General features: G+C 44.3%; 1 protein-coding gene across 1 annotated transcript in view; it reads right to left on the bottom strand.

The window, feature by feature from the left end:
* Positions 1-21,227, bottom strand: part of SLC6A3 (solute carrier family 6 member 3) — a 194,727-nt gene that overhangs the window by 47,745 nt on the left and 125,755 nt on the right. The window contains exons 8-10 of the mRNA XM_077269697.1: positions 18,589-18,713; positions 13,080-13,192; positions 2,357-2,485 (exon numbers count right to left, since the gene is read on the bottom strand). Of these exons, the coding sequence (XP_077125812.1) occupies positions 2,357-2,485; positions 13,080-13,192; positions 18,589-18,713 (367 nt within the window). The remainder of the gene's footprint in view (positions 1-2,356; positions 2,486-13,079; positions 13,193-18,588; positions 18,714-21,227) is intronic.

Raw genomic sequence — 21,227 nt, 5'->3', positions numbered from 1 at the left:
TAAAGCGTTTTTTTGCCTCTTTTTTTACGGTGTTCACTGAAGGGGTTAACTAGTGGGACAGTTTTATAGGTCGAGTCGTTACGGACGTGGCGATGCTAAATATGTGTACTTTTATTATTTTTTTTATTTAGATAAAGAAATGTATTTATAGGAACAATATTTTTTTGGGGGGGAATTTTTTTTTATTTTTTTTACACATGTGAATATTTTTTTTTTACACTATAACATTGCCCCAAGGGGGTTGGCATCATGTTATAGTGTAAGATCACTGATCTGACACTTTGCTGTGCACTGTGTCAGATCAGTGATCTGACGTGCACAGCTCCAGGCTTACAGGCGCCTGCTCTGAGCAGGCGCTGTGAAGCCACCTCCCTACAGGACCCGGATGCTGCGGCCATTTTGGATGTGGGCCTGTTGCAGGGAGGAGGAGGTAAGAGACCCTCGGAGTAACGCGATCACATCGCGTTGCTCCGGGGGTCTCAGGGAAGCACGCAAGGGGCCCCCTCCCAGCGCGATGCTTCCCTATACCGCCGGAACACTGCGATCATGTTTGATCGCAGTGTGCCAGGAGTTAATGTGCCGGGGGCGGTCCGTGACCGCTCCTGGCACATAGTGTCAGATGTCAGCGGCGATAGTCATCTGACACCCGGCCGCGATCGGCCGCACTCCCTCCATGAGCGCGGCCGATTGCCTATGACGTACTATCCCGTCGGTGGTCATACGGGCCCACCCCACCTCGACGGGATAGTACGTCTAATGTCAGAAAGGGGTTAAATATAAACTTTTATTACAAAATAACCTAATTTAAATCAGGCTTTCTTGTTACATGTATTTTTTTACAACGTGTATTCTTTTATATATTAAAAAAACATAATTAGTAATCAGCAATTTTCACACCAATCACTGGACTTATACTTCCTTTCTAGAAGAGTTTTCCACAAGGCTCCATATTATCAGAGACAGGATTACAATGATAGGTAATACCTCTATAAGCAACTGATAAAATGCAATCTACCAATCACAATAGCAATCACATCTGATCCTGTTGCCACTGCCTTCACAATGAGCTTTGCATATGCTCACTAGATTATTCAATGCGAAAGATAGGATTTGATCTTGCATATTATGGCTATGTACATATATTGTTTCCTGTAACAGCAGGAGGTTGGAGTTAGCCCAGTTGCCACTGTAAAAATTGCAATATTTCTGCTTTTCTAATTTTAATGCTGAATATGTATAAAAAATTGCCAAATATATATATATATATATATATATACTGTATGTATATATATATATATATATATATATATATATATATATATATATATAAACACTTAACATACAAATTTAGACAATAGGTCTCTTTCTGATTGTAGATTCCTTCTAGCAAAAAATACAAACCATTTGTTCAGGATTAGAAAATAACGATTTTGTTTCCATTTCTCTCTTTTATAAACAATACTATTTCTGTACATGGACAGTTAAAAAAATAAATACCACAATACCAGGCATATTACATCAACTTGGTTTCTGTTGTTTCTGGATTCTAACCTTGTATCATTGTTTTAGTAACCAGATATTATTACATTTTATTAGGATAGGTCTAATTGTATTCTCCAAAGTAAACATTGCCAGATTTGACTTATCCAATAAAATATAATACTCCAGAAACATGTTTTCCGGTAATGAATGGCTGTTTACTGATTTTTGTTACGAAAACTTCATCATCTACCATTTCTCTTTCTATTCATTAATAGATGAGTACCCCTAAAATGGGAGTCCATTAGGTTTACTGTTTACTCACAGACTTAACTAATAGAATTTTTGCTTAACAATTTTTGCCAGGAAGATGTTTTCAACAGCAGGAAAGCTGGAACATTACAAGGGTGTTCTCAAGGTCTTATCATAAGAAGTGCACCACCCCTCTGACTCCTGAATTCCTGCTTGCCATGGATATATGCACTACTGAAGATTGAGAGTTTGCCTGAACTACCTGCTCTCCAACTTTGCAAGCAACAGCTAAAAGCTTCTGAAGTGACCTCCATCATTGGCAACTAGCTATTGCTACAGAATTTAAAATACTTCATTGTACACAACGAGTAGGATTTTTAATAAAGTTGCTTGTTTAATATTAAGCAAAGTTGACTGTTTTTACAAACACTTTGCAATTTTACCCATTTAATAAGATAAGAAAATGTCTTTAAGATCCCACGAAGTAGTACAAAATAGTTGTCATACACTTAAGTGACCTATAACATTGCAATATAATTTGGACAGGAAGGATCTTAGTATTTTGTAGGATTTTAGTGACTGAAGTATTTACTAGCTAAGGATCTCCTGATATGAAACAACGTACATTGGTCACACAGGAGAGGGATATGAAGAAGGTACAGAAAACAATGAAAAGTGTAAAAAGCTCTCGATGTCTGCGTAGGAACTTGAATTCATCAATGAGTCCTGTTATCACTGATTCCATTCCTCCCATCTGTAATATCAAAGGAAAAATAAAATTAGTTAAATGATCAATTTATAGAGACATTTTGGTCATGATAATACAGGGTGGGACATTTATATGGATACACCTAAATAAAATGGAATGGTTGGTGATATCAACTTCCTGTTTGTGGCACATTAGTATATGGGACAGGGAAAACTTTTCAAGATGGATAGTGACCATGGTGGCCATTTTGAAGTTGGCCATTTTGGATTCAACTTTATTTTCAATGGGAAGAGGGTCATGTGACACATCAGACTTATTGAGAATATCACAAGAAAAACAATGGTGTGCTTGGTTTTAATGTAAGTTTATTCTTTCATGAGTTATTTACAAGTTTATGACCACTTATAAAATGTGTTCAAGGTTCTGCCCATTGTGTTGGATTGTCAATGCAACCCTCGTCTCCCACTCTTGACACACTGATAGCAACACCGCAGAATAAATGCTAGCACAGGCTTCCAGTATCTGTTGTTTCAGATGCTGCAATCTCATATCTTTACAGCAATTGCCTTCAGATGATCCCAAAGATAAAAGTCTAAGGGAGTCAGATCGGGAGATCTTTGTGGCCATTCAACTGGCCCACGATGACCAACCCACTTTTTCTTATTGTGGTGGTGCACCATCTTGGGTGTCAGGTCCGAGCATTCCTACATGAACAGTTTCCTGGAGAGTGGATTGGTCATTGTTGGCCAGATGAAAGGCCACCGAGGTCTCCCAATCTGACCCCCTTAGACTTTTATCTTTGGGGTCATCTGAAGGCAATTGTCTATGCTGTGAAGATACTGCAGCATCTTAGGGTACTGTCACACAGTGCAATTTTGATCGCTACGACGGCACGATCCGTGACGTCGCAGCGATCATATGATTATCGCTCCAGCGTCGTAGACTGCGGTCACACGTTGCAATCACGGCGCTGGAGCGATGCCGAAGTCCCCGGGTAACCAGGGTAAACATCGGGTTACTAAGCGCAGGGCCGCGCTTAGTAACCCGATGTTTACCCTGGTTACCAGCGTAAACGTAAAAAAAACAAACAGTACATACTTACATTCCGGTGTCTGTCCCCCGGCGTTCTGCTTCTCTCCACTGTGTAAGCGCCAGCCGGAAAGCACAGCGGTGACGTCAGACGTCACCGCTGTGCCCGCTTTCCGGCCGGCAGGTGCTCACAGTGCAGAGAAGCTGAGACGCCGGGGACAGACACCGGAATGTAAGTATGTACTGTTTGTTTTTTTTACGTTTACGCTGGTAACCAGGGTAAACATCGGGTTACTAAGCGCGGCCCTGCGCTTAGTTACCCGATGTTTACCCTGGTTACAAGCGAACACATCGCTGGATCGCTGTCACACACAACGATCCAGCGATGTCAGCGGGTGATCAAGCGACGAAAGAAAGTTCCAAACGATCTGCTACGACGTACGATTCTCAGCAGGATCCCTGATCGCTGCTGCATGTCAGACACTGCGATATCGTAACGATATCGCTAGAACATCACGAATCGTACCGTCGTAGCGATCAAAGTGTGACTGTGTGACAGTACCCTTAAACAACAGATACTGGAAGACCGTGTTAGCATTTCTTCTGCGGAGTTGCTATCAGTGTGTTAAGAGTGGGTGAAGAGGGTTGCATTGACAATCCAACACAATAGGCAGCACTTTGACAACATAAGTCGTCATAGACTTGTAAATAACTCATGAAAGAATAAAGTTACGTTAAAACCAAGCACACCATTGTTTTTTCTTGTGAAATTCTCAATAAGCTTGATGTCTCACATGACCTTCTTCCCATTGAAGAGCTGGGTATCTAATCCTCTCCTGTGTGTTATTGTCTGCTGAGCCATATATCTAATCCTATCCTGTGTGATACGGACTGCTCACCTGTGTATCTAATCCTATCCTGTGTGATACTGTCTGCTGAGCTGTGTATCTAATCCTATCCTGTGTGATACTGTCTTCTGAGCTGTGTATCTAATCCTATCCTGTGTGATACAGTCTGCTGAGCCATGTATCTAATCGTATCCTGTGTGATACTGTCTTCTGAGCTGTGTATCTAATCCTATCCTGTGTGATACAATCTGCTGAGCCGTGTATTTAATCCTATCCTGTGTGTTACTGTCTGCTGAGCTGTGTATTTAACCCTATCCTGTGTGATACTGGGCTGTGTATCTAATCCTATCCTGTGTGAAACAGTCTGCTGAGACGTGTATCTAATCCTATCTTGTTTGATACTGGGCTCCCCCTGGTCTCACTCTGCAGTCTGTGGCAGAGGGTGGTCTGTGTCGGCACGGTAATGAATTCGGTTATTTCCAGCTTTACAGAAGGAAGATAACACCATATAAATGTTAAGAATAATAGGCCTCAGTTACCACAACTGTCTACAAGGAAAACTGTTGATCATAGCGACCAATCACAGCTCAGCTTCTTATAAACAGCTCTAGTGAAATGAAAGATGCTTATTGATTGGTTGCCAATACATACATACACACACACACACACACACACACACATACATACACTCATTTTAATATATATAGATGTACACATCTGTATAGAGCATACAGTATGTACACTGAATACAATTATAAACTGAACACTTTTGTTTTTGCTCCCATTTTTCATGCTGATTGTGGCATTTTGAATGTTGGTTAACTCCTCTTTAATGACTGCTTCAAGTTGCTGGATATTGGCAGGAACTTGAACACAATATCATATACGACGATCAGGGGCGTAACTGCCACGGTCGCAGCGGTCGCTGCTGCGACTTGGCCTGGCAGGTCAGGGGCCCAGCAGGTCAGAGGCACCCGACTTCCCCCACCGCTGCCACAATAAACTATACCGGCGTCTATGACCTACATGCCATATAGAAGCTTAGGAGGAACCATCCTACTGTCAGGCTCCTGTGACTGCTGTAAGGCACTGCTCCTGAAAGGGTTAACCTTCATCACTACCTATGTGTCCGCATTACAGGCAGCGGTCCTATATGGTCTCCATTTGCCCTGTAGCCCTCACTGCCGCCGTCACCGCAGCCCTCACTGGTTTAACCCCGCACAGAACGGAGCCTGCGCCGACAGGTTTCCATAGTGACAAGCGCAGCACCGACTGGTGGCAGGCATGTCAGGGAGCACAGGGCCATGATGTAGGCGGCAGGGATGCGGTCACCTGCACCTCACTGAACATGGAGGAATCCCAAGCAGAGGAGACCGGACAGGACGAGGCCAAGGGTCAGGATGGAGAGGAGGAGGAAGGAGGAGGCTGCAGGGAAGATGAAAATCACAGGGAGGAGGAGCAGGAGGCAGGGCCATCGCCTCTCAGACCCTCCATGCTGGACACTCAGGTGTGTGTGCTCCCAGTGGCATCCTCTCCTCTCCGGGGGGATTCTGCCAGTGCAGCCCTGTCTACAGCTGGTGCTGGGGTGCGGGGAAGTTATTTTCTGTGCACGATGCATAAGGGGACATGTAACTACCATGTACACACCCTGTAACTACCCTATACATGGCCAATAAATACCCTGTATCTACCCTATGCACAGGGGCATAACTACCACAGTCGCAGTGGTTGCTGCTGCAATTGAGCCTGGCAGGTCAGGGGCCCTGCAGGTTAGAGGCACCTAACTTCCCCCACCGCCGCCGCATTGAACTATACCAGCGTCTATGACACCAGTACAGTTCAAAGCAATGATGGAGGAGAGAGAGTCAGCTCTGCCTCTGACACTGCGGGTGCGCGATAATGTCACTTCATCGCACACCCGCTGTGTGCAGGGCCCAGGCAGTGCAGCATCTGCACAGGTTATGGCAGCCGCCATATTGGTGGAGCCTGTATCAGCTGCTGGGCCCAGGAACAGGTGGCTCTGGAGCTGGCAAGGGGCACGTGGACCGAGCCACCCAAGAGAGGGATGCCGCAGTGGCTGTACGGGACCGGCGGCAGTGAGGTGTGTTTGCTGCCCGTGTGTTGCTGTCCCCGGCCCCCTGTGACACCAGACCAGTTTCCTCCTCTGCTCTCCTGCACCCCATGTCCTCGTAGGTCCCCAGGTTCAGGTCATTGTGCTCCTTTGGGCTCCCATATGCACCTTGTCACTCCTCCCCTGGTCCTCCAATGCTCCCCATCTCCCATGCCTTGAGTCCTCCTGCACCCCCATGCATTCCCTGCCCCTTGTCCCCGTGTGATCCATCAGCCCTGCTACCAAGTCTCCCCTGTCCTCTTTCTCGCCATGTGTTCCCCATCTATCCTGTCCTCAAAATCCCTGTGCCCCATTCTTCTCTGCTCCCAAGTCTTCCCCCCATCTTCCCCTGTCCCCTTGCAGCCTCGTCTCTCCGTGTGTCCCTATTTACTCTGCTCTCGGAGTCTCACTAGTACCTGTGTGTCCCCTTGTGTCATTCTCCCTTGCCCACTAGTCCCCGTGTGTCCCCTTGTGTCATTCTCCCTTGCTCACTAGTCCCCGTGTGTCGCCTTGTGTCAGTCTTCTTTGCCCACTAGTCCCCGTGTGTCCCCTTGTGTCTGTCTCTCTTGTCCCCTTGTGTCCCTTTGTGCCAGTCTCCCTTGTCCCCTTGTTTCAGTCTCCCTTGCTCACTAGTCCCCGTGTGTCCCCTTGTCAGTCTCACTGACCCACTAGTCCCCATGTGTCCCCTTGTGTCAGTCTCCCTTGTGTCAGTCTCCCTTGCTCACTAGTCCCCTTGTGCCCTTCTCCCCTGCCTCCTAGCCCCGTGTGTCCTCGTGTGCCCTGTCTTCCTTGCTCACTATCCCCCCTGTGTCACCCTTGTGCCTGTCTCCCCTAGCCCCCTTGTGTCCTTCTCCCCTGCCCCCAGTCACCATTTGCCCATGTCTTTCTTACTGCCCCTGTATGGAGGGGCTGCATTAGACTATGAGGGGGGCTGCATTATATTCTATAGGACTTACATTATATTCTATGGCGGGACTGCATTATACTTTTGTGCGGTGGCTGCATTATACTCTGTGGGGTGGCTGCATTATGCTATATGTGGGCTGCATTATACTGTATCGAGGACTATGGGGAATACATTATACTATTTGAAGAACTATGCATTATACTATGGGAAGTGAATTGTACAACATGGATGATGATGGCAGTGCATTATACTATATGGAGCACTATGAGGCATGTATTATACTATATAGAGGACTGAGCAGTTTATTACACTATATGGAGGACTGAGCAGTGTATTTTAATATATGGAGGACTATGAGGAGTGTATTATACTATATGGAGGACTGAGGAGTGTATTATGCTATATGGAGGACTGAGCAGTGTATTATACTATATTGAGCACTATGAGGAGTGTATTATGCTATATGGAGCACTAAGAGGAGTGTATTTTATTATATGGAGGACTATGAGGAGTGTATGATACTATATAGAGGACTGAGAAGAGTATAATACTATATGGTGAACTATGGGGAGTGTATAATACTATATGGAGGACTATGGAGAGTGTATTATACTATATGGAGGACTATGGGGAGTGTATTATACTATATGGATGACTATGAACTGTGCAGTATATTATATAGGGGACTATGGGGGTGCATTATATTATAAGGAGGACTATAGGGGTGCATTAAACTTCTTATATGGATCCCCATGACTTCTATGCAAGCCCCTGATGAGTATAATGGTTTATTTTTAGTGATGAGCGAATATACTCGTTGCTCGGGTTTTCCCGAGCATGCTCGGGTGACCTCCAAGTATTTGTTAGTGTTCGGAGATTAAGTTTTCATCGCCTCAGCTGAATGATTTACAGCTATTAGCCAGGCTAAGTACATGTGGGGGTTGCCTGGTTGCTAGGGAATTCCCACATGTAATCAAGCTGGCTAATAGCTGTAAATCATTCAGCTGCCACGATGAAAACTTAATCTCCGAACACTAACAAATACTTGGAGGTCACCCGAGGGTGCTCGGGAAAACCTGAGCAACGAGTACACTAGCTCACCACTATTTATTTTCTTTTATACATTACATAACAACAGGAGTATGGGGGACAAATATATACCAGGATGGGGCACCAGATAGTTACGCCACTGTGGTCACACTATACAACTTCACAATAAAGTTATTGTGTGCAAAATGAATAGGGAAAATGTGAATTTGGGTGGAAAATATTTTGGCATGGTGGGGGGGGCCATTTGAAAGTTCACACCGGGGCTCATAATTTGTAGTTACACCACTGATGCCGATCTATAGCACCCCAAACATGCTCAATGGCTGACATCTTCGGTGATTGTGCTGGCCATGCAAGAACTTTGCACAGCCAGTGAAGAGGAGTGGACCAACATTCCACAGGCCACCATCAACAACCTGATCAACTCTATGCAAAGGAGATGTGTAGCACTGCGGGAGGCAATTAGCGGTCCAACAAGATACTGACTGGTTTTCTAACCACCCGGGCACTCAAATACTGTAGAACTGCACATTTTAGAGTGACGTTTTATAGTGGCCACCCTAAGGCACTCTTGTGCAATAATCATGCTGTCTAATCAGCATAGGAATATGTCTCACCTGTCAGGGAGATGCATTATCTTGGCAGAGGAGAAGAGCTCACTAACACAGATTTAGAAAAATGTGGGAACAATATTTGAGAGAAAAAGGCCTTTTGTGTATATAGACCGCAGTCTTCAGATGCAGCATACAAGTAGCCCTTAATGGGCCTCCAGCACCTCTCATGAAATATTTCCTCTCCTTGCCTTTCTACTATGAGTAAGGTTTGATAAAGACCCAGTGGGTCAAAACATTACCTTATACCATTGGAATACCTTATTGTCTCAACTGCGGTGAATCATTTAATTTTGGTGTTTTGAAAATAAAATTCTAAATTGTTTGTAACTTAAAGAAATTCTGAGTATGACTGTTTATCTTTAGAAAAGGTCTTGGCAATTTGGTTTCTGCTCATGAAAAATGGGAGCAAAAAGCAAAAGTGTTGTGTTTACATTTTTGCTCAGTATATATTTACCCATCACCAATTTTCTAAGTAAGTATATATTTAAAGGTGCAATGGACACTAAATTCTCATCAGATATCGGTAACAAATTCATCCAATCCACACAGGTAAAGAAATCAAATCATAGATGTCCATTAGTGTTGAGCGATACCTTCCGATATTCAAAAGTATCGGTATCGGATTGGATCGGCCGATATCCAAAAAATATCGGATATCGCCGATACCGATACCCGATACCAATACAAGTCAATGGGACACAAATATCGGAAGCTATCCTGGATGGTTCCCAGGGTCTGAAGGAGAGGAAACTCTCCTTCAGGCCCTGGGATCCATATTCATGTAAAAAATAAAGAATAAAAATAAAAAATATGGATATACTCACCCCTCCGACGGACCCTGGCTCTCACCTGTGCAAGCGTCTGCCTCCGTTCCTAAGAATGCAGTGAGTGAAGGACCTTCGATGACGTCGCAGTCACATGAGCGGTCACGCGACCAATCACAAGACCGTGACGTCATCGCAGGTCCTACACTCTCTGCATTCTTAGGAACAGAGGCTGCCGGTTGCACCGCTGAGGTCCAGGGTCCATCGGAGGGGTGAGTATATCCATATTTTTTATTTTTATTCTTTATTTTTTACATGAATATGGATCCCAGGGCCTGAAGGAGAGTCTCCTCTCCCCCAGACCCTGGGAACCATACGCACCGCACACGCCTGGGAACTTATAGGAACTTCCGATTCCGATATCACAAAAATATCGGAACTCGGTATCGGAATTCCGATACAGCGAATATCGGCCGATACCCGATATTTGCAGTATAGGAATGCTCAACACTAATGTCCATACATTAAGTTATATGTAATAATGAGAAATGACACAGGGATAAAGTATTGAACACATGAAGCAAGAGAGGTGCAAAAAGCCGTGGAAAGTCATGACACCAGCTGAAATCTATCAGTAATTAGAGAGCAATACTGGCACTTAGTTAAAAATAATATCAGCTGGTTCAACTGATGGCCAATAAATAGGTGTCTCATTACCAAGGTGCCACAAAAGAAACATCTCATGATGGATAAAACCAGTGAGCTGTCTCAAGATCTTCGCAACCTTATTGTTGCAAAATACATATAGAACAATTTCTAAACTACTGAAGGTTCTAGTGAGTAGCGTTGGGGCCAAAAATATCTGCTTTTACTTGAAACTGGGTGAGGAACAGTCAAATTCTGCTGGTGTGGTGAGGTGAGGTGTTTGAAGTCAGTATAATGTCACAGGTTATACACCATGACAAAGCTGAGCACAGCACCAAGACTCAAGGTACTCAAGGTATGGTGGAGATTCCTTGCAATTTGGGGTTACATTTCAGCAAATGGAGCACAGGTTTGGTCAGGTTTAATGCTGTCCATACTGAGAAGTTTAGGCAGTTTCTTATCTGTCATGCAATACCATCAGAGAGGCATCTGATTGAATCTTAAAGTTTTTACAGCAGGAGAAAAACCCCAAACATGCAGCAAATGTCATAAAAAATGTTAGCATAAATCAGAAAAAAGAATCCTGAAAGTAAAGAGATATGGCCCCCCACAGAGCACTGATCTCAATGTTGAGTCTGCCTAGAATTAAATGACGAGAAAGAAGATTTAGTGCAAGACAAAATCCACAGGAAGATCTGTGGTTATTTCTACAAGATGTTTGAACAATCTCCCTCTTGAGTTCCTTCAAAGACTGTGTGCAAGTGGACATCGAATAATTGATGCTTTTTTGAAGAGAAAGTGTGGTCACTACTCATTAGAGATGAGCAAAACAGGCAAAATTTGAATTCGCCTGTTTGCACAGTCTTTCCTTATAAATTCCATTCGCATAGCAGTGATTCTATGTAAATTTAATTTCCCTGTCTTCAGAGCCTATTAAATGTTACATGTAAAACAAATCGATATACCTTATCGTTCACCTTTCTGGCGCCTCCTCTCCTCTCCACTACCTGTCTAGTCCTCATCATGCCTTTGGATTACTGTTGGCTGCACTGTCTTTCAGGGCCTTGTTCGCCAAGCTGAGATGTCTGGGTTTGCTTCAAGAAGTATTCTGCACATGTGTCTGCAAAGGTCAGGTGAAGAGCGAAGGGGCCAGAGAGGTGAGTACAAGGATTTAAAAAAAAAAATGTAATAGTCTTTTACAGATCAGAAAAATGACGGCAAGCAGCAGCCATTTTGCTGAAGATGCACAAAAGCAAATTACAAAAAAGTTGCATTTATTGAATGCTTATTATTGTAAAATTCGAGTATATGTATTCGCTCACCTCTAGTGATCACACCACGTGTTAATCTCATTTAAATTTCTTTTTTGTTCATTAATTTAGTATTTTGTTAATTGATAAAAATAAACTATAAACGCTTCTATTTTGTTAAAGCTTTCTTAATTTGCAGCATTTTTTCACACCTGCCTAAAAAATTTTGCACAGTACTCTGTATATCCTGTAAATATATGTAAATATTACTTATGTTGATGACCTCCTATGAGAGATCATTGAGTTTTTATTTTTGCTAGGTCACATAATGCATGCTGTACCACTACAGTTTTGCACCTAACCAGTTTTAAAAGGAAGATCCACAGCAATGATGTTGCTGTTGCTCTAGGGAGAAGCATATGCTTTGGGTAGAAAATAACTTTGTCACAGTCAAGACTTCTGTTGTGCATCTCACTGAACTAGCATGAGACACTGCGGCTTTTTGGTCTGAGATGTAATTATTGGCCAGTGGGATTTTGACAAAAACATGAATCATTCTTTATTTCCTTTTTGCATGCAAATTGTTCAATTTGAGTATCAAGGTGAAAGTATGAAAGATGTAGAGTTAATATTGACTCCTATAGACTGAAGGGGACCAATGACCATTCTACCACATAAGGGAATCCCTCTTTTTACTCATTCACATGTCTCCCAACAGTTTGGAAAGAAGATGAGCACATATATAACTATATCAGCAGTGAACCACCATAGAAGAAACCCATAGCATTTTTCTGGTTATGTGATAGTCTGCTTAATTATTCTGAGTGATGCAGTGTTGCGTTATGCATGTGAATAACCGCTGTTTAAATAAATGGTATTTCAGGTACTGCATGTTTAGTATGTTTCCCGTAATTATAGTTTATTGTATGTATGGTGTCTCTAATGCAGTACTACACACATGGTAAGTAAAAGACTAACTAACTAAAACATCTGGAAACCCAAATTTTTGTCAATCTCAAAACTTGTGGCCACAATTGCATATTCTCTCTGAAATGCTGCAGCGTTTCAGTATAAAATATACCATGTTGCAAAGGCGCAGCAAGGCTCTGATTCATTGTCTGACCATGGTTCAGGCAGCATGAATCTGATGATGAGTTTTCTGCCTTTAATACAAATCTATCAGGTCAAAAATATGGACAAAAAAGAGCAAAGAGAGAGGAATGGATTTAGATTGAAACTAAAAAAAGCTTGAGAAATCAAGCTAGGGAGAAACAAAATATATGGTAACTTTCCTTTTGTTTAGAAAAGGCTCTATTTGCTATTCATTCTGTAATATTTCTTTCTGTACAACTAGATGAATGCGAAGGTGACCCAATAGAATCATGAAATATTTTCCATCGATAATAAAAAATATTTACTCACAGCACTGTCAATTCCAAGTGTAAGAAGCATTATAAAGAATATAACTGCCCACACAGAGGAAAGCGGAAGAGTAGCTATAGCTTCAGGGTAAATTATAAATATTAATCCAGGCCCTAAAAGACAGCAAAATCAAGTACAATGATCAGATAACTATCTGTAATTCAAGATGTCACATATTGTCATATTGAACATCTGAAAATGGCTACAAAAACATGACTTTCATTTTGTTCCAATTATACACTATGGGGAAAAGACTTTGGAATTGTACTGGTACCATGATATTACTGCTCTGTAACCCCAACCTAAACTGCAAATCTGTCTAGCTGCAAATTGTACAGATGTCACATTATGTCAAGTGGTGCTACATCACTGTGACCTAATCTTCATGCATAAAAACTAGCAGATGCCTGTATGTCCTACCATAGGGTGAATTTAGATGCACTTTGTTTCAAACGAGGTTGTCTGCTTTAGAAAACCCATTTAGGCCAGAGAAAGAGCCCTAAACTACTGCCGACCAGCAACATTTTGCAATAAGAAGGCATTTAACAGCCTGTTCACACTGGCCAACTCCGCTTCCAATGTGCATTGAACTAATTTTAATAGATCGTTCAATGTCCTTGGCAGCATGGTTCCTGTTTACACAGGATGACAGGCTGCAGACAATGGAGATGTTTTATGCAAAGCAAATCATTAATTCCCCAGACGAATGAGCATTTTGTTTGTTTGTCCAGTGATTGGAAGCTGATTTAGACTGCACAGTTATAGCAAAATGAGAATTGCAAAGCATGATTGTCCCCAATCATCTTGCTGTCTAAATAGCCTTAAAGGGTTAGTTCAAAACCCAAAAGTAAACTTCAATTAATACATTTTTAGAAACTAACAACTTTTGTAATTTAAGTCATGGCAAAATTCCCTACCATTCACTCTGTACTGCAACTTAGGGTTCTGTTTCTATTACCCATTTCCTATGACGATTCGTTTGTAAAGCCTGATACATGCTCAGTACACGCTCCCTTTATTGCTGACTTTCAGAGTGCTCCCTCATCGCATTTACTGTAGCTGATGTTGCACTCCCCGCCCATGAAACGAGACATCATCACTGACATCCTTTTCATTAGCTGGGCGGTGTATTTTCTTCAGCCCTCGTCACTTCCCTCTGCATTCCCCCTTCAGAATGCTTGCCACCCATGCGCACTAGAAAATACACAGCCCAGCCTATAAAACGGACGTCATTGATTCATTCCAGGGCTGAAAGGGGAGTGACAGCAGTTTCCAGCCAGCACATGACAATTCATTTGAGCATCCCATCATGCACTGGGGATTCTCAAACAAATCGTCATAGGAAGTGGGTAATATAAACGGAACCCTAAAGGCTGAGTCACACATAACGATATCGTTAATGATATCGTTGCAACGTCACACTTTTGGTGACGTAAGCAACGATCCCGCTAACGATCTCGTTATGTGTGACAGCGACCAACGATCAGGCCCCTGCTGGGAGATCGTTGGTCGATGGGAATGATCAGGACCTTTTTTTGGTCGCTGATCACCCGCTGTCATCGCTGGATCGGCGTGTGTGACGCCAATCCAGCGATGTGTTCACTTGTAACCAGGGTAAATATCGGGTTACTAAGTGCAGGGCCGCGCTTAGTAACCCGATATTTACCCTGGTTACCATTGTAAAAGTAAAAAAAAAAAACACTACATACTCACATTCTGATGTCTATCACGTCCCCCGGCGTCCACAGGGTTGACTGTGTCAGCGCCGGCCGTAAAGCAGAGCACAGCGGTGATGTCACCGCTGTGCTCTGCTTTACGGCCGGCGCTGACACATTCAGTGCAGGGAAGCTCTCGGCAGCAGCGCGTGCATTACCAGCGCTCCTGCCGAAAGCAGTTTTAACCCTGTGGACGCCGGGGGATGTGACAATCATCAGAATGTGAGTATGTACTGTTTTTTTTTTAACTTTTACAATGGTAACCAGGGTAAACATCGGGTTACTAAGCGCGGCCCTGCACTTAGTAACCCGCTGTTTACCCTGGTTACTGAGTGCTGCAGGGGGACTTCAGCATCGTTGAAGACAGTTTCAACGATGCCGAAGTCGTTCCCCTGACCATTGGTCGCTGGAGAGAGCTGTCTGTGTGACAGCTCCCCAGCGACCACACAACGACTTACCAACGATCACAGCCAGGTCGTATCGCTGGTCATGATCATTGGTAAATCGTTTAGTGTAACGGTACCTTAAGTTGCAGTACAGAGTGAATTCTAGGAAATTCTACCATGACTTAAATTACAAAAGTTTTTTAGTTTTTAAAGATTTATTAATTAAAATGTACTTTTGAGTTTTGGACTAACCCTTTAAGCAGTGGTGTTAAAGGATGTTTGTTCTGTCCTGCATTATTAAGACTAAGCATTAATTTGAAAAGGAGATTTATAATGCCTCATTTCCCCTGCAGTGGTTCTAAGACTTTATTCACATAACAACTTGATCTTGCATTTAATGTAAATTCAAGGAAAAGCTATGAAAATATATCCATAGGATTTTATTTTATTCCTTTTAAACGTTATCAGACCAATATACTGTATATTTAGGCTATGTGCACACGTTGCGGAATGGGGTGCAGAATTTTCTGCACAAAATCTGCATCTCCTGGCAGAATCTGCAGGTGCAGATTTGCCGTGGATTTTATGTGGATTTTGTGTGGTTTTTATGCGGAATTGATGCGGATTTTCTGCGGATTTTCAGCGGTTTTTACCACTGCGGATTTCTATAATGGAAGGGTGCAGAAACGCTGCAGATCCGCACAAAAGAAGTGACATGCACTTCTTTTAAATCCGCAGCGTTTCTGCGCTGATTTTTCCGCACCATCTGCACAGCTTTTTTTTTCACATTGATTAACATTTTTACTGTAAATCACAGTGCGGATCTGCAGCGTTTCTGTGCGGAAAAATCCGCTGCGGATCCGCACTAAATCCGCATCGTGTGCACATAGCCATATAACATTATATAATTTTAATTAATGGAAAAGTGGAAAAGTATAATTTATGTTTTTTCATTACAATGGGTTCCTGTTAGGTACCGTATTTTTCGGACTATAAGACGCACCGGACCATAAGGCGCACCCCAAATTTGGGGTGAAAATTGCAGAAAAAAAGATTTTTTATAAGATGGGGGTCCGTCTTATTGTCCGAATTTACAGTATCTTACCTGAGGGCTGGTGGTGGCAGAGCAGGGTCACAGGAGGCATGGTGGCGGCAGAGGTGGGGTGATGCGGTACGGCGTGCACCTGAGCAGGGTCCCTTCCTGCTTAGGTGGGCGACGCCACGGCCTGGTGTCCATGGGAGGGTGGCAGCAGTGGTTACCGACAGAGGTGCTGGGATGAGGAGGCACAGTGAAAGGTATGGCGTGAGAGGGGTCCCTTTCCCCGGTGAGGTGATGGAAGGATCTCGTGGGCACATGGACTGGAGATGATGGAGGTAGTGGTGTACATTGTGAAGCGAGTATTCCACAGGAGCTCAGATGTCTGAGTCCTTGCTGCTTCCCGGCGCTCCTCAGCGCAATAATTATTTCAGAAGCCGGTAATAAGTGAGGAGCTCCGCTACCGAGACACAGCCGCCACGACCGGACACTGCGGGAAAAGCGCCTCTGTACTGCTGCGAGCCCTGCTGGAGGCGGAGAGCCGGCCGTGCCATGCGGTGCTGAGGAGCGCCGGGAAGCGGCAAGGACTCAGACATCTGAGCTCCTGTGGAATACTCGCTTCACAATGTACACCACTACCTCCATCATCTCCAGTCCATGTGCCCACGAGATCCTTCCTGAACCTCACCGGGGAAAGGGACCCCTCTCACGCCATACCTTTCACTGTGCCTCCTCATCCCAGCACCTCTGTCGGTAACCACTGCTGCCACCCTCCCATCTTCCTGAGGCCGCGCGCGCAGATGGAGCTCTCTGCTGCCCGGGGCTTCAGGAAAATGGCCGCGGGATGCCGCGTGTGCGCAGATGGGGATCGCGGCGGCCATTTTCCTGAAGCCGAGTTCGCATCTCGGCTTCAGGAAAATGGCCGCCGCGATCCCCATCTGCGCACGCGCGGCATCCCGCGGCCATTTTCCTGAAGCCCCGGGCAGCAGAGCGCTCTATCTGAGCACGCGCGGCCTCAGGAAGATGGCCGCGCCCACCGATAACAACAGGATTCACCCGGCTCTGCTGCCTTACCGGGCTGCTGCATCACCTCACCGGGAAAAGGGACCCCGCTCACTGCGCCTCCTCATCTCCGCACCTCTGCTGCCACACCTCTGCCGCCGCACCTCTGCCACCGCACCTCTGCCGCCACGGTAAGCCTGCATTGCGACTATTACACGCACCCCCCATTTTCCCCCCTTTTTTGGGGGGGAAAAAGTGCGTCTTGTAGTCCGAAAAATACGGTATGTATTTTAATGCTTTCCTATACAGATTTTTCTGCTGCAGCATTCTATTTGAGGTTGTAGTGCAGTGGTAGCACACTTACGCAGTGATGAGGAAGTGACCCAGCACAGTTCCAAACAAAAAGTCTCTTTAATGCGTTTACTTCACAGCATTAAATGTCTAAATCACAAAAACACAGCATTAAAGTCCAACTCACAGCTCTACATAGTAAACGATATCCTCTGGATCGCAGCCGGGAACCATATCCTCCAGATTAGAGTCCCTAAATACGCTGGTCCACCTCTAACCTGTTACCGCGGGCGACTGCACCGCCGTGTAAGCTGCGGGTGCCAGGAGTTTGCGCTGCTGGGCTCTGTGTTACTCTCACACAGATCTGAACTTTGGCAGAGCTGTCTGCTTTGCTTGCTGCAAACTCATCTCTGATACTTGCACACCCAAACCCTTTACTGCAGGGATTTTAAACTAGAATCTGTGGCATTCAGCCACATGGAAAACACAGACCGGGACTGAAATGGACTGCACAACTACCATCTTGTGGTCTGTTTCAAAACACCAAAAGCCAGAGCAGGTTTTCCCTAAATCTGCCTAGGACACTAGCATGTCCAAGACCTATACTTAGTTTTTATTCTGCATTGCAATCACAGCTATGCCTGTGACTGCAATGCACTCTCAAACTGGAATCTGTGGCCATAGGCCACCTGTAAGACCCGGCCTGGAGGAAACGTACCAGCCCCACTTCTTGAACCATACCGGTTTTCCTGAACAATCCCAGGTCAAATAGCTTGACCAGGTCAACACTTACTTTTATTTTGCCCTTTGACTCACAGTCGTCCTGCTGTGACCACAATTAACTCCAGCGGGTCTAATAGGGCTCCATCCTGGGGGGAACACACAGCAACCCCTACATGTAACACCGGTCACTACCTCACAGAGGTTTACGCTTGGATGTCTTCCCATCGTATCCCTCCATTGTAGCCACTAAAACATGTTATGCACATATTGCCTCAATAGCTATGTCTAAATTGTATGAAAAATGAAACGTGAAACTAACCTTTTTGACAGATTTTGAGAATCATTATTAATCTTACCGTCTTTTGCAACATCGCCAATTGGTACATTATGTTTCTGTGACATATATCCAAGGAAAGAAAAGATGACAAAACCAGAGAAAAAGCTTGTCAAAGAATTAACTGAAGTGGTGATGATTGCATCTCTGCAAGAGAAGAGAAAGTAGATTATTTTCTATCAGCAGCTAAGAATAAGAAAATATTAGTTGTCCCACTAACAAAGTACATTTTATTCAAGAGGTCTTGGAATAATAATAAGTTCCACAATTGGATGTGTTTATAAAAAAAAGTTCCTGTGCTGAATATGACAAAGTCACTGGTAAAGTACTGGAAGGGAGATATGTGTCACTACGCTTAGTGGTGTCAGTGATGTAAAACCCAGAGTATTTTCCTCCAGCGCAATACATGCTTGTAAGGTTTAAGCTAAGTTGCATAATGAGCTATTTTTTATGTGGATATCCATAGAGTGGGTGGGAGGATGTCCACCTTATCTCCAACTGCAGAGCCGTCACCGCCGTGTGCTGACAGGACCTATGTGGTGTCACAGTCATGTGATCAGTCACATGGGCGGTGGAGTTACATAGTCTGGGGATTAAGTAGCTGACCTCCAAAGGCAGGTGGGTGTCAGTGGCTGGAAAGGAACACTCCAGAGAAGTGGTTTGTGTTTTGTTTATGCCTGAACTGTGGGTCTTGCTAAACCTAGGTGGGCTGATCCTCACTAATGCAAGGTCTGTATCTAGTTGTACCATTTTGCTTTGCATTGCTGTTTTGTCCAGATGACAGGCAAATGTTTTACGTTTTGCAAAAAAAATAAAAAATCAGCTGTGAACCCATGCTGTAATGTAGTAGAAGAGTTCAGGTGTTGAACTGGTCACCTGCAGACCATGGCTTTCACCAATAGAAAATATTTGACTCATTATGGAAAGAAAAATCAGGCAAGGAAGACATAGGATTTTCAGATTGCAAGGGCATCTCCCGTGTAGAGCTGTCTTTAGGTCAACCCACAGATTTTCAATTGAATTCGGGTCTAGGCTGTAGCTGGCCAATGTAAAACTTTGATCTTCTTTTGTTGCTTTGGAGGTATACTTATGGTCATTCTCATGCTAAAAATTGAATTTCCTCTTCATATTCAGCTTTTTAGCAGAGGCCTAAAGGTTTTTTATGCAAAATTAAATGATCCTTGGAACTGTTCATAATTCTCTCCATCTCTCCATCTTGGCTAAAGCCCCTCTTCCAGCTGCTAAATAACAGCCCCAAAGCATAATGTTGCCTCTATCATGCTTCACCGTGGGTATGGTATTCTTTGGTGATGAACAGTGTTGTTGGAGCGCCCGCCAGTGCCTAGGGGTTACTCGGTACTAGGGTCTGGTCATCATTAAAGGCGTGGTCACTGTGGCAGCAAACTGGTCCTTGGCCTTGGGCATCCAAGTAAAAGGGAAGGTCTTTAAAGGGGTTTCTGAAATAAGAAATGTTCGTGATGCCACCTGTGGCATTCAGTCAGGGATGGTGTGGTGCCAGCAATAATCAGAGGACACAAGGTTGCAGTCTCTTTACCTGTTTACTGATGGTTTACAGCCACAGTCCAGGGTACCGGTAACAGGTATTCGTCAGGTTCGGTCGGCCTGGAAGCAATCATGGATCCATTTCTCAGGTGAGGTTAGAAAGCCTTTCTTCTCGTGCTGTAAGGCGAGTCCCTTGCTGCTTATGGCTCCTCACAAGGTCCTCTCTTTCCCTGTTCTAGGACAGTACCTGCATGGTAGGCAACTCAAGCCTTTTTACAGGTGTCTCTAGGATGACTCCGGGCTCTGTATGTTGCTGTACCTTCAGGTGTGTGTGCGGACAGCCGACTTGAAGTCTTCTGCCCTCCTGTTCTGCTGTGGGACATACAGTTCCACACAGCCCGATTCCTGCGCTTCAGCATAGAGGAAGCTCAATCGCAGCTCTCCTTCATCTCCTTAGTTCTCCTGTGCTTTTCCCCTCTGGCACTTGTTACCAATGCAACGCTGTCTGCTTCTCTTCTCTGGCCTGGAGCTGCAGCACCATGTGGTTGCACGGCCCCAGCTCTGCTGCTCACACTCCTCTCTCCTTCACTGTCTGCTACCGATCACCAACTACCTAATTCCTCCTCCAAGCCAGAATATATATATCTGGGGGAAGCTCCCCTGAAAGTGGGTTCAGAGCTCCCCCTTCTGGCCTGGAATCAGAACATGTTGCATGTTTGTGTACCACCTGTTAAAGGGAGCTTCCTTGCTTCCAGGCATGGCATCACCCTCCCCGAAAGGAAGGCAACACCACTGTAAAAACCGGCTTCCTGGGGTGTTACATTGTCTTTGCGCCAAACATACCTTTTGGAATTATGACCAAAAAGTTAAACTTTGATCTCAACAGGCCATAACACATTTTCCCACATGCTTTTGGAAGACATGATAAGGGTTTGAGCAAAACATAGCAGGGAATAGATTATTTTCTTTGTAAGCTTCCACTCCCGTTTTGCCACCCTATACCACAGGCCAGCCAAATGCAGAATACAGGGCATTGTTGTCACATGCAGTACACAACCAGTACTTGACATAAATTTCTGCAGCTCATTCTATGTTGCTGAAGGCCTCTTGGCTGCCTCCTGGAGTGATTTTCTTCTTGTTTTCTTTGTCAATTTTTGA

This window comes from Ranitomeya variabilis, chromosome 6 (assembly GCF_051348905.1).
Source record: "Ranitomeya variabilis isolate aRanVar5 chromosome 6, aRanVar5.hap1, whole genome shotgun sequence".
Taxonomy (NCBI): domain Eukaryota; kingdom Metazoa; phylum Chordata; class Amphibia; order Anura; family Dendrobatidae; genus Ranitomeya; species Ranitomeya variabilis.
This window is presented reverse-complemented; position numbering and strand designations above follow the sequence as displayed.